Source organism: Mus caroli, unplaced genomic scaffold (genome assembly GCF_978045245.1).
Source record: "Mus caroli unplaced genomic scaffold, Mus_caroli_1 scaffold_12, whole genome shotgun sequence".
Lineage (NCBI taxonomy): Eukaryota > Metazoa > Chordata > Mammalia > Rodentia > Muridae > Mus > Mus caroli.
In genome coordinates, this window is record NW_028227267.1 from 2,795,884 (window position 1) to 2,819,490 (window position 23,607).

The 23,607-nt window shown below is 36.0% G+C and overlaps 1 protein-coding gene across 1 annotated transcript in view; it reads right to left on the reverse strand.

Moving 5' to 3' along the window:
* Top2b (DNA topoisomerase II beta) overlaps window positions 1-23,607 on the reverse strand; it is a 65,012-nt gene that overhangs the window by 37,997 nt on the left and 3,408 nt on the right. The window contains exons 2-8 of the mRNA XM_021181689.3: window positions 10,096-10,251; window positions 8,464-8,554; window positions 6,877-6,940; window positions 5,629-5,774; window positions 4,641-4,738; window positions 3,945-4,157; window positions 597-770 (exon numbers count right to left, since the gene is read on the reverse strand). Coding sequence (XP_021037348.1) covers window positions 597-770; window positions 3,945-4,157; window positions 4,641-4,738; window positions 5,629-5,774; window positions 6,877-6,940; window positions 8,464-8,554; window positions 10,096-10,251 — 942 coding nt within the window. The remainder of the gene's footprint in view (window positions 1-596; window positions 771-3,944; window positions 4,158-4,640; window positions 4,739-5,628; window positions 5,775-6,876; window positions 6,941-8,463; window positions 8,555-10,095; window positions 10,252-23,607) is intronic.

The window sequence follows — 23,607 nt, forward strand, 5'->3', positions numbered from 1 at the left end:
ACAAAACTTTAAAAAGAATCACAAATCACTGTTTTAAACTAGTCGATAGTATTTGCTTGCATTACTTACTACTTTATTATCATCAACTTTCAACTTATTCATTCATTCCCTCACTCATCCATTCATTCCTTCACTTTGCAGAGTCTAGATTAAAAGTCAGAGCTTCAGACAAGCTGAGTGAGCACTCCACCACTAGACTACACCCATAGTCAATAAATAATTTTGGATAAGAACTCTGTGTGACTTTGAAGTCCAAAACCTACAGAAGAAGGTTAAAGCTCCTGAAAATAGCAAATAACATGTTCCACAAGCTGACTCCTCAAGGATTCTCTACCACACTCAAAACTCAGACACAAAATAATGAATCTTATCACCCTAAATTTCATACAACATGATCAATAATAAACACTAAGTACATTAACTTCTCAATGTGTATGTAAATACTTCGAATATAGCTATTTGATAAAATAATTTCCATTTCTATGAGTCAATTTTAATATAACAAAGCCACTGATTTTTGTTGGTTTTGTTTTTATTTCATTGTTTAAGGTACTATTTTACCAATGACTTGGAACAAGAAGAATCTGGGCACTTACTTTTGTAGTTGCAATACTATTCACAAAACTGATCTGCTGGAAACCTTTTTCACTCAAGGTTAGACAAACATCCCATCTTTCATTTGCAAGTTCATGAATAACTTTGAGAGCCACCCCAGTTTCATCCAATTTGTCTTTCACATAAAGGTCTACATAGCTGCGAAATCCATTTACCTGTTGATTTAAAAAACAATAAACAGTTATACATAGGACAACAGCATAAAAACATGTCGTAAGTTACTTCTCTGACTTCCATTCTCATTTACAGCAGCTTTCACCTAAGATGGAAGCCATCAAGCATTCCCTTCTTGACACCTGTTCTTAGAGCATTCATTTGCGTGGTATACTTGATAAAGATGAGAAAGCATGTCTATTTAGGTACATTATTTAGTTTTTTAGAAAATGGTTATTTTGTAAATGGCAAATGTTAATTTTCTAATATGAGTTCAGACATGAGAAAAACTAAAGCAAATACAGCTGTATCCTATGGAACACAGCTATCCAAATAAATTAACAAATTTTCACAACCCCCCAAAACAACTTAGACTAAAATAACTGCCATTCTGAAGTCTGTAGTGAGGCACATGCTAAAGAAAAATCACAGAATCTCTCAGCATTTGCTTAACCAGAGCATAAGTTTAATAAGATTGTAAACACCTTAAATTAGATGCAGTAACTAGTCAGTACTGGAAGTAACTAGTAACTAGTAACTAGTAACTAGTCAGTACTGGAAGAAAACAAGCATAGGAAGCTTCTGGCCATGGTTGGGAAAGGCTCCCATCCCAGCAAGCTGTCTGTCTAGGGACCACATCAAGCTTTCACATGGATCAAGAGAAAGATACATTTGCCATGTGCTGGCTAGGAGAAGATAGCAGCAGGCAGTGAACAATCCACCCAGCCTCCATTCTCTTATAAAAATGAAATAAGGAGTCTGTCTTATTCTGTAGTTCAGTGGAGCTCAAGAAGCAGACTAAGTAGAACACTAGTGGAAAACTACCACAGCTAAGAAAAAGACTTCTGAGCAAATGAAAAGTCTCTACTCATGGAAAGACGTGCATGTGCACTCTGAAACAGATCTGTATGGAATAGGATCAATGTGTAATTCAAGACTGAGGTTTAATCAGATACTAAAGAATCTCTTGCATGCTACCCCCCAGACTAATAAGCCTCTAATAGTAACAGGAAATTTCAGCCAATAGAGCACAAGACACAAACCATCTCTGCCAGGGAGCTGGAAGAAACAAACAATGAAAACTAGAAAGAAACAAACTTTAAATACTTGGAGAGATTAACCTAAGACCAATAACAAAGCTCATTTACCCCAGTGTCTGCCACTATACATAACACAAACTCTTCCATAATACTTTCAGGAATACCAAAATAAATTTTAAAAATTGAAAATATAATTATCATCAGAAACAGCTCAAATGGAGCTGGATAGATTACTCATTGGTTTGGAGTGCTTCTGCTTTCCCAGAGGACAGAGAGCCCAGACTATATAAAAGCTCACAACCATGGTGTACAAATATACACATAGGCACAAGACTGTATTTTATTAATGCATATAAAAATAAATCCAAATTTAAAACAAAACATCTCAGATGTTGTAACAGGCACCTAGAATCACTATTGTTAGTACAGTACAGTCTCTAGTAGAAAAGACATGCCACTTCAGTAAAGAGAAGGAACTCAAATAATAAAGAACAAAATGAAAATGCTAAAAATTGAAAGCACAGAAGACATAAATGCCACTGTCAGTTGACACAATCAGGCCTAAAGGCTTTCAGAATTCATGACAAAAATGAAATAACACAAGGAAGAGGGAAAGATGGCTTAGTGGTTAAGAGCACTGTCTGCTCTTGCAGACATCCTGAGTTCAGTCCCCAGCAACCACTTCTGATACCCTCTTTTGGCATGCAGGTGTATATTCAGATAGAGCACTCATACCTAAAATAAATTAAATATTTTTAAAAGATGAAACAACAGAGTCCAGGTGCTCAAAGACATCTCACAGGATAAATAAAATCACAAACAAAACCACCACACACACAAGTACATATTACATGTATAACATCCTCATGACAAAAGAAAAAGAAATATGCTAACCTTACCAAGAAAACACAGAGAAACAAATCACAGCAGACTTCTAATCATAATCCATGCCAAGAAAGAATTGAGTAGCATCTTTACATGCTTAACAAAAATCACTGTCAACCCACAATTCTACTGAAAAATCCTTTGAAAGAGAAGAAAAAAATCAGGACTTTTCTCATACTATAACAGGGAATAAATTGCTTGGTGTTGCACAAGACAAGTTAAAGAAAATCCTCAAGCAGAAATGTAAGATTAAATCAAAACTTAAAACTGAGACAAATGGCACATATGTGTAATTAATTGCAAGTTCTCAGGAGGCTAATGCAAGAGGATTGCTTGAGCCTAGGAGTCATAGGTCAGCCAGGACAACATCACTATACCACCAAAACAAGACAGCAACAAACAAACAACAAAATCATAACTGCAAGCACACACGACTGCACACATCTCAGAAACTAAAAACTGTACTATATTTCTTCTGCCACCTTTTCTTTTCCATATGACGATTACAATCATATGGAAATGATAGGGCACAATGTTTTAGGCTTGGGAGACAATTCTGAGTTTTAAACCACTTGGAGTAAACGCAGGAGGCGCTGAGTCAAATTTCCCAGAACCAGTATAAAGGCAGGAGTAGCAGCACACACGTGCAATCCCAATGCTCCTACAGCAAAACTGGAGCAGAGGCAGGAGAACCCCCGGAAACTGACAGCCAGCAAGCCTGGCACATGTTGCACAGTACAGCAGTGAGGACAGCAAAGGAACCTGTCTCAAACAAGTTGGAAGGTGAAAACCAACAGCGGAAATATCCTCTAACTTTTAACCTTCAAATTCATAGTATGGCACATGTATGTACACTTAAACACACACACACGAAATGTCTAGTAACAATGACACAAGGAGTGGAAGAGGGGACCTGGGGTTACAGTCTTATGAATTTCCTTAGCTATATGTGAAATAGTAAATGAAATGTTACCACAAACCCTACGGAAATTACTAAAAAGATTTTCAAAGTATAATTTGAAATAGACAGGTTTTTTTTTTAAATGATCAAAGGACAGAAGAGAAGAACATATGCAAGAAACAGAAATTAGCTAGCAAGATAATAGAACAAATAAATCGATAATCACATTAAAATAGTAATCATTTAAACACACCAGTTAAAAAAGATCAGACAAGATTTAAAAAGCAAGATGAAACTATCTTCAGTCTACAAAATAATAACACTATTAAAATATTTTCCAAGACACTTACAGGCAACTTCTTCCCATTAAACATGACCTTGACTCCTTTACAGGACCCAGCTAAATCATATGCTCTCCTGGTCATGAGGGCCACAATGTCCTTGTCAAGTTTTTCCATCTTAAATTTGGATAGATCTGGCTGGAATGTTATGCATGTATAATCTTCACCATCAAAATATTTAATTTTGGCTTCAGAAGTCTTCATCATATTATTCATCCATGTCTTTAAAAGAAGATATACACAAGTATTTCTTTAATGTTTCTAACTTTTGTAACAAAGAATCAGCTCACACACACACACAAAATTCATTTACCACAACATTTTTACAGTGAAGCATCTTTCACATTTAACATGCCCATGGATTTTTATAAAAATAAACAGACATATTTATCTGATAAAATTATTTGAGCATATGTAGAATTCAGAATACTTTCCAAAGGTCTGCCAACATTTCTTACATATGAACCTAATGACTCGGGGAGAAATTTTTCCAGTACACATAAGCGGTTGCATCTGCTAAATAACGTACCTTGCCTTAAAAGTTATAAAGAGGCTATGTAAAATTTCCTAGGCATTCTAGCTTCTCTTTGGCAACTTGATTAATATTTTAATCAAACAAAAAAGTTATACTTAAACTTCTATTATCTAAGAAAAACAATAAAACATATTTAAAGAAATTTAAAAAATGGACATGTCTTTTCATACCTGCTTAAAACTATGTTTGTATTCTTTGCAAGCCGTTTCTACTGTAAACTTTGTACTAAAAATATTACAAAGCTTTGCACCATAACCATTACGGCCTCCTGTAAAACAAGTTAAATATGAAAATTTTAGTTTAGAGTTACTATAATGGAACTTTATTAACTTACCTATCCTAGAGCAAGTCTGACACAAAACACTTCTATTTGTTGTATCATTTTCTCAAGTACTGGCTGAATAGTCCTATGTTTAACATTTTTACATTAAAAAATATTAGAATTTAGTAATATAATATAGATACTACATAACATACAATATAGAATCATTAAAGCATTTGTGATTACTTTCATGATTTAAGAAAAATAAGCCTTATAACACAGTAAGTCCATGTGAGTATGAAATCTAAATTTCCTAACAAGTTCCTTATATACAAAGTCCTTTTTTTTAAATCTCTTTTAAGGAAAAGAGTTAAAGTCTTTTATTATCAAAAAGCTCTGTAGCAGGAGCTACAGAGATGGCTCAGTTGTTAAGAGCATTCAGGTTCCATTCCCAGCACCCACACAGAAGCTCACAGCCATCTGACATTCCTGTTCCAGTACAACTGACAAGCTCTTCTGGCCTCTGCAGGAACCAGGCACACACATGGTGCACAAACATACATGTAGGCAAAATACCCATGCATAGAGAAGAAAATAGTAAGAACTTGAAGAATATGTGTGTATATAACAGTCAGGTATCATAGGATTATTACCTAAATCAGAACCCAAACTGATTAGAATTAGATTAGAATTCCAGCAATTATTTTTTTAATTCCAGCAATCTTATCATACTATTAAGACTACATAATCAAAACAGATAATTTTATTAAAAATATTAACTTTAGAGGATTTTCTCACAATAAAACTTTACATGAGATGTTTTAAGAAATGGTAATTTAGTAATTATATGTTAAGAAAAGTGATACTTATCAATCAAAGTTCCATTCAGACTTTACCTGTAACTTTTTTCTCATCATCGTCATAATTACTCGATGTTAAAAGCTGTCCAAAAATTAAAGCAGGAACATAAACTTTCTCTACTTTGTGTTCTACTACTGGAATGCCTTTCCCATTATTCCAAATGCTTATAATATTAGATTCACTGCAAATACATAAGCAAAATTTAAAACTTAATAATTAAGTATATTAATTTACAAAAAGAGTATTGAACTATAGAATAAACTTGAATGGTTACAGCAAGATGTAAGTCAGTGTCAACTAAAACAATGGCATAGCTTGATGAAAACACATATTTTAGTATTAGAGACATAAATCATGTTAGGATCAGTAAGATCCGCAACATTTCTTAGAATAAACCTTTCTCCATCTCCAAGGTAAGAGTAAGAAGGAGGCACAGTTATAAAAGAAGCCATTAGGCATGATTCTCTCTGCTGCATTTTAGCAGACCAAACATAGCCAGTGACTACTACCATTTTAATTTCCCAACTCTCTGTTAGAGCTATACAATCAATGCAAAAGAGGCACAAGCAGCCTAAAATGTATCCCATTCTCAACTTATATTTTGTATGTTGCAAATCACTGTCATAAATTAACTTTAAAGGTTTTTAAATATACAACTATTTCCTATTCTAAGTCTTTGAAATTTTCTATCATAAAACCATTAGTTTCTACCATAAATGATACTGGACAGAAGCCACTAATTAGCAACAAAACCTTGATATAGGCAGTAGCTTACCTACTATCTTGCTTTTAGAAGTGAGATAAACATTCACTGGTATATGAGTAAGATTTTCAAAGACACAGATTCAAACTGAATACTAAAAATTGCCTTAAAAAGCTAACTAGCCAAACATGTGGTCGGCATTCTAAAATACCCAGCAATAGTCAATATATTAACTAGGTCATATAAAATGGAAAGAGCCAAATTCTACACATGAAAAATAAATCTATTTCAGAATAAGCCCAGAATAGCACTAAGGTCCTGATGTAAGGTCCAAGGATGTAAGAAAAAGAAAAGTAAGAAAAAATGGATAAGTTCTCTTAACAACTAAAACCAACAGTAGCCAAGGAAAGTGGTCAAGCAAGTACTCTCTGAGGAAATGGGCACAAAGGACAGAAGAGAAAGAAAGCAGCCAAGTCCAGCACAGCAGGAAGGCAACACAGCAGTAGAAGCACATATAACACAAATTGGGAATTGCCTAAATAAAACAACTTAGCATAAAAGAAATTAAACTTATACTTACGGATCAATAGAAACCTTAATACAGGTCATGTTCTTGTCCCTCTGCTTGTTGTCAGCAGCGTTAACTACAAGATGAAAACATCACAATGAATGATAGAGCATATAGGGTGCACTTTTCCTTCTGGGTCCCTCTAGTCTTACTACAACTTGATATGCCAAGAATGGCTGAAATCCATGGGAGGCCTCCCCTTTTCTGAGAAGAAAAGGAGGAAGGCAGGTGAAGGGAGGGTAGTGAGATGGAGGGACTAGGAGGAGAGAAAGCTGTGATTGGAATGGAAAATAAATAAATAACCCATTAATAAAAACTAATTTTTGAAAGAAAAAAAGCATATAGGGTCATATCAACTTATGGACACAATCCTATGTACATCCCAACTTAGTAATATCTACAAGTGGTAACAGTCGATCACTGTTAACTTCAACTATAAAAATATTGTTTGCTAAATTAAACTAAGTTTTACTCAGTAATTCTAAATTACTATTATATTACAGCAAATAAACAAAAAGATGTGTGTGTGCACACACACACAAGGCAGGGGGTGTTTATGGACCTACAAATATACAAGAAAGAACAAAAGTAAATCTACTTAAAAGGAAATCATAGGGTTTGCTTTATAGCTTACTGACAGTTACCATGTCTTAGTCTCCTTGAATAAACTAATGATTTTATACACACACATATTAAACTAGTTTTTTAACTGAAGTATTTTTTTAACTGGTCTTTAATGCCCTTATGATTCAAAATTCTAAATCTTAAACTCATTGTAAAAATACTTTTCTTTATATAATTAGTTTCTCAAAACCTTACAAAGACCCTCAGTTTCAGATTTTAAGACTATGTAATTGGCCTAAATAGTAGAGGCCAGCATAAATGCAAAGGATAACTGGGTTGACTCCATCACTTTTCTGAAGGACTTATACAGGAGAAAGCTCAGAAATTAACAAAGTCAGTCTAAGAAACCTCAAACTATATTAGTGAGGTGAGCAGAGAAAGCCCAAGGCTAAAAGCATTTATTAAGCATAAGCATTGCCTGAGTCAGGTGGCACAGCCACTGACTGTAATTGTATTAATGATAGAGTGGGAAGGAACCAGAGGCGACTAAGCTACCCAACAGAAACACCTAATCAGTTGGTGAGAAAACTACATTTACACGTCCTATCTCCAACTCACACACTCTACCAAGATAAGGCCTTGTAGTCTCCCTATGTAACATGCTTCTGAAATAACCATGATACTAATAAAACCCAGATAAGGGCACAGTACAGGCTCTCTATGGAATATGAATGCAGCACACTAACTTCACACATGAAAGAAATCAGGAAAACATTAAGAAGCAAAGAAATACAAAACCATTACAGTTGCATATCATTTTTCTGAAAAACATATTTAACATACATATTTATTATCAAGTAATATTATTTATACTGTTACTTTTTATATGTCATACATTATTGGTATTTTATATATTTGCATATATTTTAAAATAAAAACCAGCAAAATACTTTATAAAATTATACTGCAAGACTTGCAGTACATGGCTAATACACAGACAGAAATATATGCATTACATCCTAAATAAGTACTCACCCAAAATTTCATCAAAGATCTTGTATAAGCCTGGAACAAAGGTAACCTCTCTGCAGTTCATCCCTACATCTTCATCATACACCCACATTAACTGTGTTAAGAGAATGATTCAAAAACAGTTGTATTACACCACAAATTCTTAACTCCAATTTTATATACCATAAACCCACACACTCAACAAGTTACATTGATACACATCTATAATGGCAACACTCAGAGAAAGCTGAGGAAAGAGAACTGCCACAATTTGACGCTAATCTGGGCTACATGCAAATCAATGTTAGTCAGAACTACAAAGTAAAACCCAGTCTCAAAAAAAACCAAAAAAAAAAAAAAACCCAAAAAACAAAAACAAAAAACTAGTAAAACAAAACAAAATCAAATATAAACAAAGAAAACTAAAAATCTATATTGTCAGTTACTCTATTTAAAACAGGCATTCAAAGTAAACCAGAAGTCAAGCCCTGTAGTCTCACAATGAACTTAAATAACTAAAATTGAAAAGTTGTTCAAGTGGCATTGCTTGTATTTTATTCACATATAGGTCATCTGTAATATAAGTCTGTAACTCAGTAACAGTTTGTGCTGAGCCAAGTATAAGACGCTGGGCTCAGTCCCCAGTGTCCAACAAAACACCTCTAACTTCAGCTTCTCTGCTCATTTCATGAAGCAGGGGTTGAGAGTCCTAATTCTAGCCATTCTACAGCAGATGGGAACCCCAAATCAAATTCTTTTTTTATTTATTTATTTTTCTTTTATTTATTTTTTTTATTACGTATTTTCCTCAAATTCTTAAGGCCTATAAATTTCTGTTCTCTGTCAAGAACTATGGATCACAAGAAATAATACCTACGGGGCTGGTGAGATGGCTCAGCAGGTAAGAGCACCCGACTGCTCTTCCAAAGGTCCTTAGTTCAAATCCCAGCAACCACATGGTGGCTCACAACCATCCTTAACAAGATCTGACTCCCTCTTCTGGTGTATCTGAAGACAGCTACAGTGTACTTATATATAATAAACAAATCTTTAAAAAAAAAAAAAAGAAAGAAAAGAAATAATACCTACATAATGTTTAAAATAATGAAGAACATTTATTTACCTTCTACTTTCACTTCATAATTTATCTATATTCTATAGAAAAATATAGCAGAGTAAAACAATAAAAGCCTAACTTTGGACTTCCCAAAAACGTTAAATCAAGCAGAATAATATATGTAAGCCAAAGCCACAGTAAACATAAATAAATCAGTTCTAGAAGGTATCACTATTAAAGTAAACCATAGCACACACTATGTCAAACTTTTAATCAATTCTTATGGCACCATTTTATTCTACACTTTTATATTCTGATGTCCTTATCTCCATAAGCAATGAACATATTTCCATTTCTCCTAGGTCTCTCTCAGGGTTCATCTTGGTTTGGTTTGGTTTGGTTTTCTTTTGGTATGAGTTTCAGGCCCAGAGTCTTGAGCATTGTGAGCTATATCCTTAGCTCCTCTGTCCTTCTTAATTATGATCATAAACAGACATAAAGTCGCAGACTTACAAAGTACATAACCATGCCTTTATTAAAATATTTAAAAAGAAGTTATGCATATCCTCTAATCTCAACCAATTTTAGCAAGTAATTACCTGTGTCAGTGGTTCCACTGATCCAATGTATGTATCAGGACGAAGGAGAATATGCTCCAGTTGGGTCTTCTTCTGGTACACTCTCTCAACAGACAACTTCTTAGTAGAGTCATTTTTGTTTGCTGTCTCCAACTCTTCCTTTTTTGTAGCATTGTTCTGTTAGAAAAAGCATCTAAATTAAACTTAAATATCCTAAACCAAGGGGCAAACAAAAATGTATTGGAAACATGACCTGGGATCCATCTTTCACTCTCACTAATGTTACCTATTACTAGCACTTAGACAACCTTATACTGATCAGAATTAGTAGAACAGGTCCCACTTCTCTAAGATATCAAGGTAATGTTTTGTGTTCCCCAAAACTTCCCAAAGGATTCATGTTGCAGTCAGGTTACAGAATCACAATAAAAACTGAATGGCTCTGAGGATCACACAAAATAGTCGATGTAGTTAATAAACACAATATGGCCAAGATTATCATGGTTATAAAGTGCTCAGGTTGCTCATCTTAGTAGAGCATGCCAGTTTCAGTTTCAGCTGAGGTTGACCCAATACTAAAGCATCTATAGATTCATTCCTCTGCCAGTTCCAAGGATATAGAGCTAAGTAATGGTAATGGTAACTATTTCTACAACATCTGAGAACCAAACCAAACTTCTAAGTCTAAAGAATCCCCTTCTTCTTCACAGCAACAGAGCATTTCCTTCTTAGATTAGTCAGCTTTGGGGAATGCTGACTAATATGGCATCTTATTAATAATGGAAATTAGGATGGTCTATTTTCAATTTCTTAATATAAACATAATATCATGTCATAAATTACATCTTTAAAATGTCACTATATATGTTGCAAAATAAAAATCTATGCCTTTTGAGTAATCTAAACAAACACCAAAATAGGACTTGTAACAGAAAAACATTAGGGAATTGAAATATTAACTGTAATTTCTTAAGGTCATGAATATATATATATATATATATATATATATATATATATATATGTGTACTTAATAATGTTTAAAATACTAATTTTACTGAATTTTCCTATAGTTATATTTTCTTTCATTTATACACTTATCTATTAATAGTGCTAATTCACTTAAAAATAGATTTGTACAAAAGAAAATAATTCCATAAGGTTTCCCTACTCTATTTCTGTCAAGAGTTTGATGATAAACTAAATGGCCTAAAAGATGAACTATATTTTTGAAGTACCCGTTCCCAAACTACTACTAATATTTTCTGCTATTACGATGTTTTTTTGTTTTTGTTTTGTTTTGGTTTGGTTTGGTTTGGTTTTTGAGACAGGGTTTCTCTGGATAGCCCTGGCTGTCCTGAAACTCACTTTGTAGACCAGGCTGACCTAGAACTCAGAAATCCGCCTGCCTCTGCCTCCTGAGTGCTGGAATTAAAGGCGTGGGTTACCACACCCGGCTTACGATGTTTATAGAAATAAACTATTTGTAAAATGCATACTGTGATGGGATTGTCAATCTAATGAGATGTAGAATAACCTAGAAGACAAAACTTGTGGATGTATCTGTGAGGATATTTCAAGAACAGTTTAACAAAGATGGAACAAAGCTACCCAGACTGTGAGCAGCTTATGTAAAGTAAACAGACCAGGAGAAGACAAGGACATCACCAGCACTCCTCCTATGCTTCCTGAAAGCACATGTAACATGATTGCTCAGCTCGAAGGACAGTCTGGTCCCACAGTTAGAGCCACTCTCACACCTGTCTTCCCCTCTAAACTGCCCAGAGTTACCCCCATTTTGTCCTAGATTTAACTAACATCTCCCAACCGGGAACATTTTCATGCAGCTGCAGCTACCATTTTGGTGGTCCATTGTTTACAATGTAATCATTGTTTGTTGTAATCAACTGAACTGGACCCTCCACTCTAATCTCTGTCCTCTTCAAGCTTTGTTCTCTGGTATTTTATCACAGCAAAGAGAGAAGCAATAACCTAGACAGGTCCTCAGAATAGTTAGCACAAAGATCATAATCACTAAAATCATTCTCTAATTACTTTAAAATGTGAGACATATTAATTCAAAGGAAGGTAAGTTTCTATCAATAACTTAGAAAGGCGTCTCAAAGCATGTGACTATTGGCATAAAGGTTGCAAACCTATAACAAGCACATAGGAAAAAAACCTTTCCCATCAAGTTTATACCTCTAAAACAAACATCAAAATAAAAATATTTTCAATATTAACTCAACCTGAAGTTAGTGTCTACATAATTTAGATTTCAAAATTTGCCTTAGGAGTTTTTGTTAAACTGCACTGATATCTGGAGATGGACAGCATCTCAAAACATTTTCAACAAGTTAACCACATTCCTGCACCTTCTTAACAAATGGTTACCACCACCACCATCCCACCTTCTATCTACTCCCAAATGGATATAAGAGAAAAAGAGGTGAGAATCTAACCTATCAAGTTCAAAGAATGAAACCTTAAAAATCAGAATGTATAGTGTAATGTCAACAAGCCTGAAGTTTAGGAACCCCCAAGCCCCCTTCCCTACTGAAACACAGACTAAACTGTAATAAATGAACTATTCATCCTTGTAAGAAATCCAGAAACTGCTGAAGAGGTCCTGTCCCTTGAGTGAAAAATACAAAACCACATCCAAGCCCAGGACCCCTCTCTGCAAGGCAGAACCTGAGGAAATGTAACTTCTTTCCCAGAGTGGACCTTCAAAGGGAAAGTAGAAGTGCTACCACAGGAACTGTTTGCTGTGTTTCTTGAATCTAAGCAAGCACTGGCAACAGTAGCTGAACTGAGAACAAAGGAAATCAAAATGATTTAGTCCAGCACCCAGAGTCTGCAGTTCTAAGGATAGACATTAGGTGGAGCTCTAGTACCATGGCTTATTACAGTGTGTGTGAGAGGACACAGTAGGGCCGAGGAGTTGCCCAGACTGTTCCCTAAATAAAGATACAGACAAAGCTCTTCCATGAGCAAGCCCAGAGATGTTACACCCCTAGAAATGGTTTGCAAAGTCTCATGACTCTCTAAATGGACTAACTAGCTGGAGAAACTACCCAGACTAGAACCAGACTGTTAAGAAGAGCTAACCCTGAGAGAAAGCAACACACACACACACACACACAAATCTATCCCTTCCAAGGGATAGGTTTAAATCTCTATGGACTGCCCTAAGGAAATGGGTGTTCCCATCTGTAATCCTAGAACTTGAGAAATTAAGGCAGAAGGACTGCTATAAATAAAGTTTAGACTAGGAGAGTGGAGGGAAAGGAGGGGAGGGGACAGGGTGAGAGGGGATAGGAGAAGACAGGAGAGAAAGAGAAAAGGAAAAAATAATGGTAACGAAAAGATAAAGGAAAGGGAGAGATGGAGATAAGAAGCAGCTCAGGGAACTGTCCAGATACACAACAAAACCAGAAAATCAGTAAAATAGTAAACAAAATGAGATAAACAGATAGTAAATGAAAAGACTCAAACATTGCTACTAAAACTGAAGAATAACTTAAAATATTCGAAGACTCAACTTGGCCAATCACAAGAAAAAATAGTAACTATTAAGAAAGAAATGACAAAGGAACCAACAAAGAAAGAATTAAGAAAAATTAAAAGAACTTAAGTCACTTGTGGGCTATCATCAGTCAAACAGAATGTTACAAAATGCCTCAAGGGAGAAGATGAAAATGGGAAGAACTTTCCAAATATGAGGAGAGAAATTGACAAATTTAAGTTCACAGTCAAGCAAGCACAAACCTAAGGAACCTGTACTAAGATACATAATCAAACTGCCAAAGTCATGGATAAGCCATAGGCCCATCCAGGAGGCAATGAGTTCAATTCCCTCTCATAGAAAAAAAGTCACAAGGGAGAGAATGCTGACAGCAATACAAGAAAACAATTCTCATATACTAGAGAGTTCTATTAGATTCCCATCAGTTACTGAACAGATGCAGACTAAAACATAAGGAGGATGATCCATTAAAACCTAGTGACCAAAACTCCTGGCAAAAGTGCCCTTCAAACATTCTAAAGATTAAAATAACTTTCTAACTTTTCAGTTGTAAAGAAGAAAGTAAGTAAAAGCCGAGCAGAGTTACTGATAACAATTCATAGAGCTGAGGCAAAAGCTACATGAAAAGATAAACCTTTCTGGGAAAACCAAATATAGAACTTCCAATATTACTGTAGGAGATGCTTTAAAGTCTGGTATAAATGTTACAGTGGAAAGTAAACAATATATTTGTAAACTATTTAAGAATCAACAAAGAAATCACAAAATAACTTAGGAAATATATGGGGATAAATAAAAGCAAAAAAAAAAAGACATCAAAACTTACAGGATCAAGACAAAGTGGCACCACATTTAAATTTTTAAAATGAAGATGCTGAACCAATAGCATACATTAAGAAACTATGCATAGAAATAAATCTAAAATTAATACACAGGAGTCTATTAAGATTCAAGTCCCTCAGCCTTACTGTTGCCTTCCTTACAGAAGTTCCTTTGGCATGAGAATAAATTGGAAAAGAGAATGCTTACTAAAAAAAAAAAAAAAAAAAAAAAAAAAAAAAAAAAAAAAAAAGTCATTAAATAATATACACTATATACAATTAATACACTGCCTAAAATTCCAGAGAAGAAAGATCAACCAAAGGCCAAGTAACTAGTCATGTAGAGTGTACTCATGATGGCTGTAGGAGCAGAAATGAGGAATGCCAGTGACTGAAGTGTTCATACAAGTAGTTAGACTGTATGCTACGAATCATACTTTATCTAGGACTTCATTACCATCTAATCACCAAGACCACTTCTGAGAGACCTGCCTCATTTGTAACCAAAATGGTCCCTGTTCGTTCTACCTGGACCTGAGGCAACTTAAACTAGGTTTGTCCTCAGTTGCAGCCAAGTGTAACATATGTACAATAAATCATGTCATTTTGACATCTCAGAGGAAAGATTTTTTTTTAGATGCTTAAAGTCAATGAAAGCAAGAGTTGTGTTGTTTTTTAAGATCAACAAAATACACAAATGTTTTTTATGGTTTAAATGTGCAATGATCTCACACAGGCTCATGTTTCAAATGACTGTTCTCAAGCTACTAATATTATTTTGGAAGGATGTAGAACCTTGAGGAGGTGGGTACTGGCCTGCATAAACAGGTCAGTAGGAGCAGGCCACTAAAGGCTACACTTATCATTGGTACTAACCTCAGCCCCAAGAATGATTCTGTCACATACTCTGTGCGCGCCTCCCTGCTACAAAAGACTGAAATTTCTTAAAACCATGAACCAAAGTAAATCTCCTCCGTGAAGCCGTTTCTGTCAGGTATTTTGGTCACAGCAATGCAAAAGTAACTCACTCTGAAACTGGACCCAAAGAAGCATAGTCACTGCTGTGTTTAAACCTGAATTTGGTTTAGTCTTTTTTAACTGATTTATGGGAGCAAATTGCAAGAGGTTTGCTATGTAAACTAGAAAAATCCCAAAATGCTATAAGCAGAGTTTAATGGATACTTCAAGTAGAAGTTCAAAAAGATCAGAATGATAATAGAAAAGTAGACAGTGAAGTCTGAAACCAAAGTTTCAGGTGCAAACAAGGACTCCGTTGGAAATTGTAACCATTCCTGTTACAACTGGCAAAGAATTTCTGCATATTTTGCAGCATCCTGGTGTTATAGACCGCTGCTTGTATGTTATGCTCCCTCAGGAGTGCCCATATTCAGGTGTAGTCAGGTGAAATCTTAATTAGTCAGATAAGGCTAGAGCCTGTAATTGGGCAGTGGAAGGGAAGGTGGAGCTGAAAATTTTAGAGAGGGGACAGAGAGACAGAGAGGAGGAAGATGGAGACAAGATGGAACCTAAAGGAGAAGATGAACCAGATCTAAGTGGCCTAAAGAGCCACGGATAGCAATGGATACCATAGAAGGACAACTGAGTGGCATAGGGTACATTTGCCCCATCTAAGTGTGTAGCTTGTATTTATATCAATTGAGTTTTGAGTTCTTTATGTGGGTATTTTTTGGGGTTTTAAGATTTACTGTTATAAATCTGAATGATAAATTACAAGCCTCTAGGGTTTTCATTTACTGGATTACTGGGATTTGTGACAGCTAGTCACAGGGGATAGATGACTTGGAAATGGGAAATTCCAGGGGTTCAGAGGAAGGCTAACCTCGGAAAACCTGGGAAGACCTTGGCTTGCAGCTCCCAATTGGGGAGGGGAGACTATGTAGACAGCATTAGCATGGAATTTATTTTTTTAATAATTACATGCTACATTCTGGAAATCTGAAGGAGGCTTAATTTAATGGACTAATAATTTAGCAGAGCAATTTTCAAAAAGGCAGAAATATTTGGGATGTAGCATGGTAGTTGCTAGCAAATTAATATTAGCCAGCCTTTCAAAGGAGGAAAACAATGTGATTTGTCCAGAAAAGGAGCATTAGCAAGACCAAGAGCTCATAAGAGTTAAGAAGAGAGATTAGAAGTGTTAAATGAAACTAAGCAATTTACACACCAGGATGATAATAATTGTTGGCAAAACTCCACCCATCAGCTGGGCGGTGGTGGCACACGCCTTTAGTCCCAGCACTTGGGAGGCAGAGGCAGGTGGATTTCTGAGTTCGAGGCCAGCATGATCTACAAAGTGAGTTCCAGGACAGCCAGGGCTATACAGAGAAATCCTGTCTCAAAAAAGAAAACCAAACCAAAAACAAACAAACAAACAAACAAACAACTCCACCCATCACAGGCTCCAGCATGCTATGCTTACTTGGGGGCCCTCTAGAAAGTGTTTCCCAGGCTTAGCTGTCCAGGAACTCAAAGGCCACTGCAGTTGTGGTCCAAAATGGCCAAGCTACATCTAAAACTATGATTCTGTTTTTACAAATATTCAGAATGTAGGGACTACAGAATCATAGAATATCCCATCAAGAATTTGAGAAACGCCTATAAAACCAGCAAAGTCTGACAGAAGGTAACCTATAAGAGAACCTTCAAACTATGAGAATAATGCTTTACTTGAAATGGAGACACCAAGAAAACTAGACACTAAGTAGATCCAGACCAAGAGGGCACATGTGGGTTTCAAATGGCTAGGACATAGACTGGGTACATTCAAGTTCATTGAAGCTCACATCATGCAAATGCATGTCTTTGATGCTGCATGTGGGTCTACAGGACTCAGTGTTTGTCCTACTGAACAGTGTTCTGTGTTTGGCTTGTTCTTCCCTTGGTACTCTTCTGTTCTTCATTTTTGAAACAGTAATATCAACCTCATGCTACAGTATATTGATGTTCACACCATTTTTATCTTATACAGAATCAAAAAGGGATTGGTTTGTGTCTAAGTAGAGACACCTACACTTTTGAGCAATGTCAAGTTAGATTGAATACACTTTGCACTGTTAGATGGCCATAAGTCTAAGAAAAACAGGGGGTTGCCATGATTTGAATCTGAAATGTCCCACACAGGGTCAATTTTGAATGCTTGGTAGTGTTACTTTGAAAGACAGTGGAAATTTTATGTATGAGGCCTAGCTATAGAAAATCTGTCACTAAAGGTTGAGTCTTTGAAAGCTACCTGGACCCAACTCCTACTGTACTCTGCGTCCTGATCTAACATGATATGAACAGTTAACACTACATGCTTCTGTCACTACTCCAAAATAAGTCTTTTCTCCCATTTTCCATCAGGTATCTCAGCACAGCAGCACAAAAGAGACAAATACAGTTTAGCTAGAAAGTTCTTTCAAAAAAAAGTGTAACTGGAATTGAAACAAAAGAGAGACATTATAACTTACAGAAAGCAGGTTTTCTAAGAGACAGCTAAAACTATATGCCAATTAAATAACCTAGAGGAAATTGTTGAATTTCAAGATAAACAAATTTATCCTTGCTTAATTATACAGAATGAAATAAATCTAAACAAGAAGGGAGAGATAACTAAGTTATGAATGTATGCTATGGTGACCATGGTCCACCAAATCAAGCAGGGCACATATGGATGGGCTCATCGAAACTAAAATGGCAAGTACAAGGCCTGTATGAGTCTGCACCAGATCATCTGCATATATGTTATAGCTGTTAGCTTGGTGTTTTGTGTGACTCCAAACAGCAGGAGAAGGTGTGTCTCTGACTCTTTTGCCTGCTCTTGGAACTGACTCTTTTCCTCCTATTGGGTTGCCTTGCCCAGCCTGGATATGAGGGCTTTTGACTTGTCTTATTACATCTTGTTTTGTCCTGTGTGACTGTCACTTCTTGAAGGCCTGCTCTTTTCTAAAGAGAAAATGAAGGGAGACTGGATCTGAGAAAGAAGGAAGGTAGGGTGGGGGTAAAGCTGGAGAGAGAGGCAGAGGGTAATCTGATAAATAAAGGGGGTGGGGAGAATATGTGCTGCTCTTAAAGGGCCCCAAGCTGAGATTCCATGTCAGGTGGTTCACAACCACCTGAAACTCCAGCTCCAACGGATCTGACATCTCCTCTTCTAGTCTCTATATCAGTAGTTCTCAATTTGTGGGCAATGACCTCTTTGAGGGCCAAATGACCTTTTCATAGGGGTCTCATCTCTGATATCCTATATATCAGCTATTTACATTATGATTCAAAATAGCAGCAAAATTACAGTTACAAATTAGCAACAAAAATAGTTTTATGGTTGGGGATCACCACAACATGAGGAACTGCATTAATGGGTCTCAGCATTAAGAAGATTGAGAACCACTGCTATCTCTACAGACAGTCACATACATGTGGTAGTTACTCACTTAGAGACATACATGTAAATAAAACAAAAATAATAAATCTTAGGAAAAAGTTCCAATGGCCATAGATTTTATATAACCTTAAGAGGACTGAGTATTTTTTAAATTGTTTAATGGCTTATCAAACTACAGTATTTAACTGAGCATAGTATTATATACTTGAATTCCCAGAACTTGGAAAGCAGAAGCAGGAGAACTGCCACAAAGTCGAGGCCAACTAGGTTACAAAGCAAGTTCAAACTAGAATGGCTCAATGGTTAAGAAAAATTGCTGTTCTTAAAAAGGAGTTCAGTTCCTGGTATCCATAGTACAGCTACTTAAAAATCTAGTCCCAGAAGATCTGATAACCTCTCAGTCTCCCAGACACTACACTCACAGGTGTATATAAAGGCACAAACACATTCACATAAAATACAAATAACTACAATGTCTATTGAGCAAAGTTACAAAAAAGTCCATTTTTTAGAAAAATTATATAAATATATACACGCACAGCACAGACTATGAATGCATATATACCCAAGAGAATGTCAATAAAACTTTCCATAGGAAATATAAATGTGGGTCATTTTATTTTTACTTTTGATACATTTTCTAACTTTCTATAATGAATTCACAAAGGGTGTTTAAAGCTTATTAACACATGCATGTGAAGATATAATTAAACTAGAATAAAACTGAATGTTTGCTTCTGCAGCCTAAACTTCCTCGTTACTGTCTGGATAAAAGTAAAACCAAAATACACAAATAATACTGGTAGCCTTAGCAAAGTTGAAAGCAGAAATTAGCATTTCATTCAAATTGTCTTTTATGTTCCTGTTCTCAGCAAATGTTTGAGAATTTATCCAATGGCTTGCTAGCCCCAACATAAAAGCTTCCCACCATACAAGCATTTCTAGCAGAAATATGCAAGGAAGGTCTCATTCAGTTCATGGATATTAGCAGAACTTAACTCTAGAGATTACTCCGGTCAGGCCACTGAAAATCAAAATCTGGAGGTATGGAGAGAGGAAAAAACAAAACAAAACAAAACTGCCCCTTAGTTAATTAATGGAATGGCTTTGTGCCCAGGAAAAGCTAAAAGTACAAACACCCTGGCTGTACTGAGAACAGGTACAGGAGAAACAAGAAAGACTTCTGCCCTTGTTATTAACAATACCTCTATCTTTATAAGAAGATGTTGTGCCAATAGCTTAGCCAGTTTTAACACTGTTGCTGAAAGCATTAAGAATACAGAAAATTAGTTTCAACTAGCACAAACTGTAAACTATCTACATATTTTCTACAGAAACATCCTCCCAAATCAAGCTTTCCCTAAGATAAAAAGCATGCAGACACTTATCACAGGGTTAGAGATGTGTGTGCCCTCACTTATCTGACACCTGCTGTTCGCCAGCATGATGGGAGGTATCTGGAATATTCCAATACTTACATAAGAGCTCCACCAAGTAAATGCTGCCATTATGATTCCCTAATGTATGTGGAATGAGGTCTGAAGAAAACTTAACATTTAACAAAGCCAAATTATGAAACTATGTGATCTTATTTCACAGCCCATACTTTCCATCATGCTATAGTATGATTATCATGCTATAATACTAGCTAGGTACACACACTCTGAAAAGGAGATAAAGTCCTTCCTTTTTTATGCCAACATAAAAAGATCAGTAGACAGAAAGAGACAGGCTTATCTCATACTCTGATTAGGGTACAAAAGAAGTTGTTTTGCTTTTAATGTTTTAGAGGAAGACTGTGGTAAAGAATGATGGTTAAGACCTAACCCAATTCACAGCCCACAACTGTCTCTGCCACATGCCCTACTGATCTATTTTCTACTTCCTGTTTCCCTGATGATAACTAGGAAAAATAAAAGCGTTTGTTTAAAACAGGGGTTCCATTTGTAGTGAGGTTTTACAAAGATGCACAAGAGGCTTGCTTTTAAAAGTGTACTTAGAATGGAACTCTCACCATCTAAGTGTTTAACAGACCTGAGACTACAGGTGACCAAGCATACTTCTATTCAATTTACAAAAAGTACTTCTAAATACTGTGACATTACCTTTACTGGAGAATTTAGTGCTATCTACAAGTGATGAATGATAGCCACAGAAGGAAGTATTTGAATACCCAGTTCATCAACAATAACTGAAGGTGGAATATATATCCAGACTTTTGCTAAACATTACAAAAGATATAAAAAAAGGAAAAGATATGGTCTCTGAATTGATAAGTTTATGTTATTATTAAGATAAAACTATCATACATAAATATTCCCTAGAAGGGCATATGTTTTATGATAGAGTAACAAAAGTTTGATTTTAAAAGAGCATAAACCAAAAATATAGATGAAAAGAGCATCATCTGAAAAATAAGTTTAGTGAGACTCTTAAGGTAGCCATAAAGAGCACTTAAGATTTAGACTGCTGGGGCTCGAGATGGCTCAGTGGTTAAGAGCCCTGGCTGCTCTTCCAGAGGTCCTGAGTTCAATTCCCAGCAACCACATGGCAGCTCATAACCATCTATAATAAGATCCAATGCCCTCTTCTGGCACACATGTATACATGCAGACAGAGCACTCATACATTAGATAGATAGATAGATAGATAGATAGATAGATAGATAGATAGATAGATAGATAGATAGATAGATTTAGACTGCTAACCAGGTGCCAGGTGGTGGTGGTACTTTTTTGATCTGAAGAGGCAGGTGGATCTCTGTGAGTTTGAGGCTAGTCTGATCTACAGAGCTAGTTCTAAGACAGACAAGGCTACACAAAGAAACAGTCTAAATAAATAGACTACTAGGCAAGAGGAAAGAGGCATTCCTGATGAAATGTAAAGGGATCATCAAGTATGGAAACTATAGGTAACTAACCTCAATGGAGAGGACACCCAGATTATGAGCATAGACTTAGAGACCCACTAAACTCAAGTTTTTAAAACAAAAATTTAAAGTGTTTAAATATAGTGACTGTACTGGCTGGTTTTGGGTGTCAACTTGACACAGGCTGGAGTTATCACAGAAAAAGGAGCTTCAGTTGGGGAGATGCCGCCACAAGATCCAGCTGTAAGGCATTTTCTCAATTAGTGATCAAGGGGGAAAGGCCCCTCGTGGGTGGAACTATCTCTGGGCTAGTAGTCTAGGTTCTATAAGAGAGCAGGCTGAGCAAGCCAAGAAAAGCAAGCCAGTAAGGAACATCCCTCCATGGCTCTTCATCAGCTTCTGCTTCCTGACCTGCTTGAGTTCCAGTCCTGACTTTCTTTGGTGATAACAGCAGTGTGGAAATGTAAGCTGAATAAACCCTTTCCTCCCCAACGGCTTCTTGGTCATGATGTTTGTGCAGGAATAGAAACCCTGACTAAGACAGTGACTTTTTAAAAAAATTACTAATATCCACAATACAGGTCAACAAGATAGCTCAGTTGTTAAAAGCACTTCCCATGAAGGCAGAAGGAAAAAAAACCATGCCCAAAGGCTAACCTCTGCCGTCCATATATTCACTGTGGTTTGTGCACCTATACACATGCACAAACACATACAATCAATAAATGCAATCATTTTTAAAGAAAAATGCAGACAGAAAACCATAACTGATCAAAGTGTAGGATTGTGGAGCTCAGTTGAAACTGATTCATCTACAACACAACTCCTAAACCTATGGCTCAGGAATCACTGTAAAAGGGAGGACAGAAAGACTGTTAAGAGCAAGAGAAACAAGAAACTTGCTGTGATATTGTGTCTCCTAGGACTCTCAGAGGCTATCTCCATGAAGTCCTACCAACCGGGCTGCCTAAACATGACCTGAACGAGGCTGACATGAATAGACATGTTAGCTAATTGTGAAGATGGCGAGATCAGGAAGCCTCCACCCTAGAGAAACAACTACAGGCAACTCAAGAATGCTGAGGATGATGGAAATAATTTTCCCAAGGGAAGAACACACCAACCAGATATCCAACGCCCAACAGCCCTGAAAACATATATACACAAGTAGCATTATATGGATTGAGCAGGTTGTATTTATATATTTAGGAATACTAATACACACACATATATATGTAACAACAATTAAAGAAAAAAGACTATGGATTTGAAATAGAGCTAAGGGGTAGTACATGGGAAAGTTTGGTGGGAGGAAAAGGAAAGGAGAAATGATGCAGTTATAATCTCAATTATGTTTTAAATACATGTTTAAAATATCCACACCAGGGGCTGGAGAGATGGTTCAGTGGTTAAGGGCACTGACTGCCCTTCCAGAGATCCTGAGCTCAATTCCCAGCAACCACATAGTGGCTCACAACCATCTGTAATGGATGCCATCTGTAATGGATGCCCTCTTCTGGTGTGTCTGAAGGCAGTGATAGTGTACTCACATAGAACAAATAAATCTTTTTTAAAAAAATTCATGGCAAAAAATATAAATATGTGATATACTATTATATATTTTTTAAAGAAACTATAATGTTGTGACTATATCTTTTAAAGACAAACAACTTTCACATAAAAACATTGTAAAGTAAAGGTAGGCGACCCTGAGATGAATTTTACTGAAGCCTGATAATAGATACAAAAGTATACTATTCTGGCTATCGTGTTTTTAAATATTTTGTCACTTTATATAGCTTATTTTATTTTTAGCTAAAATAGAATTACATTGTTTCCTCCCTTTCTTTTTCTTCCTCTAACCCATACCATGTTCTCCCACTATATTAATCTACAATCCAGAGTATTCATTTGAAAAAATATGTCATAAATT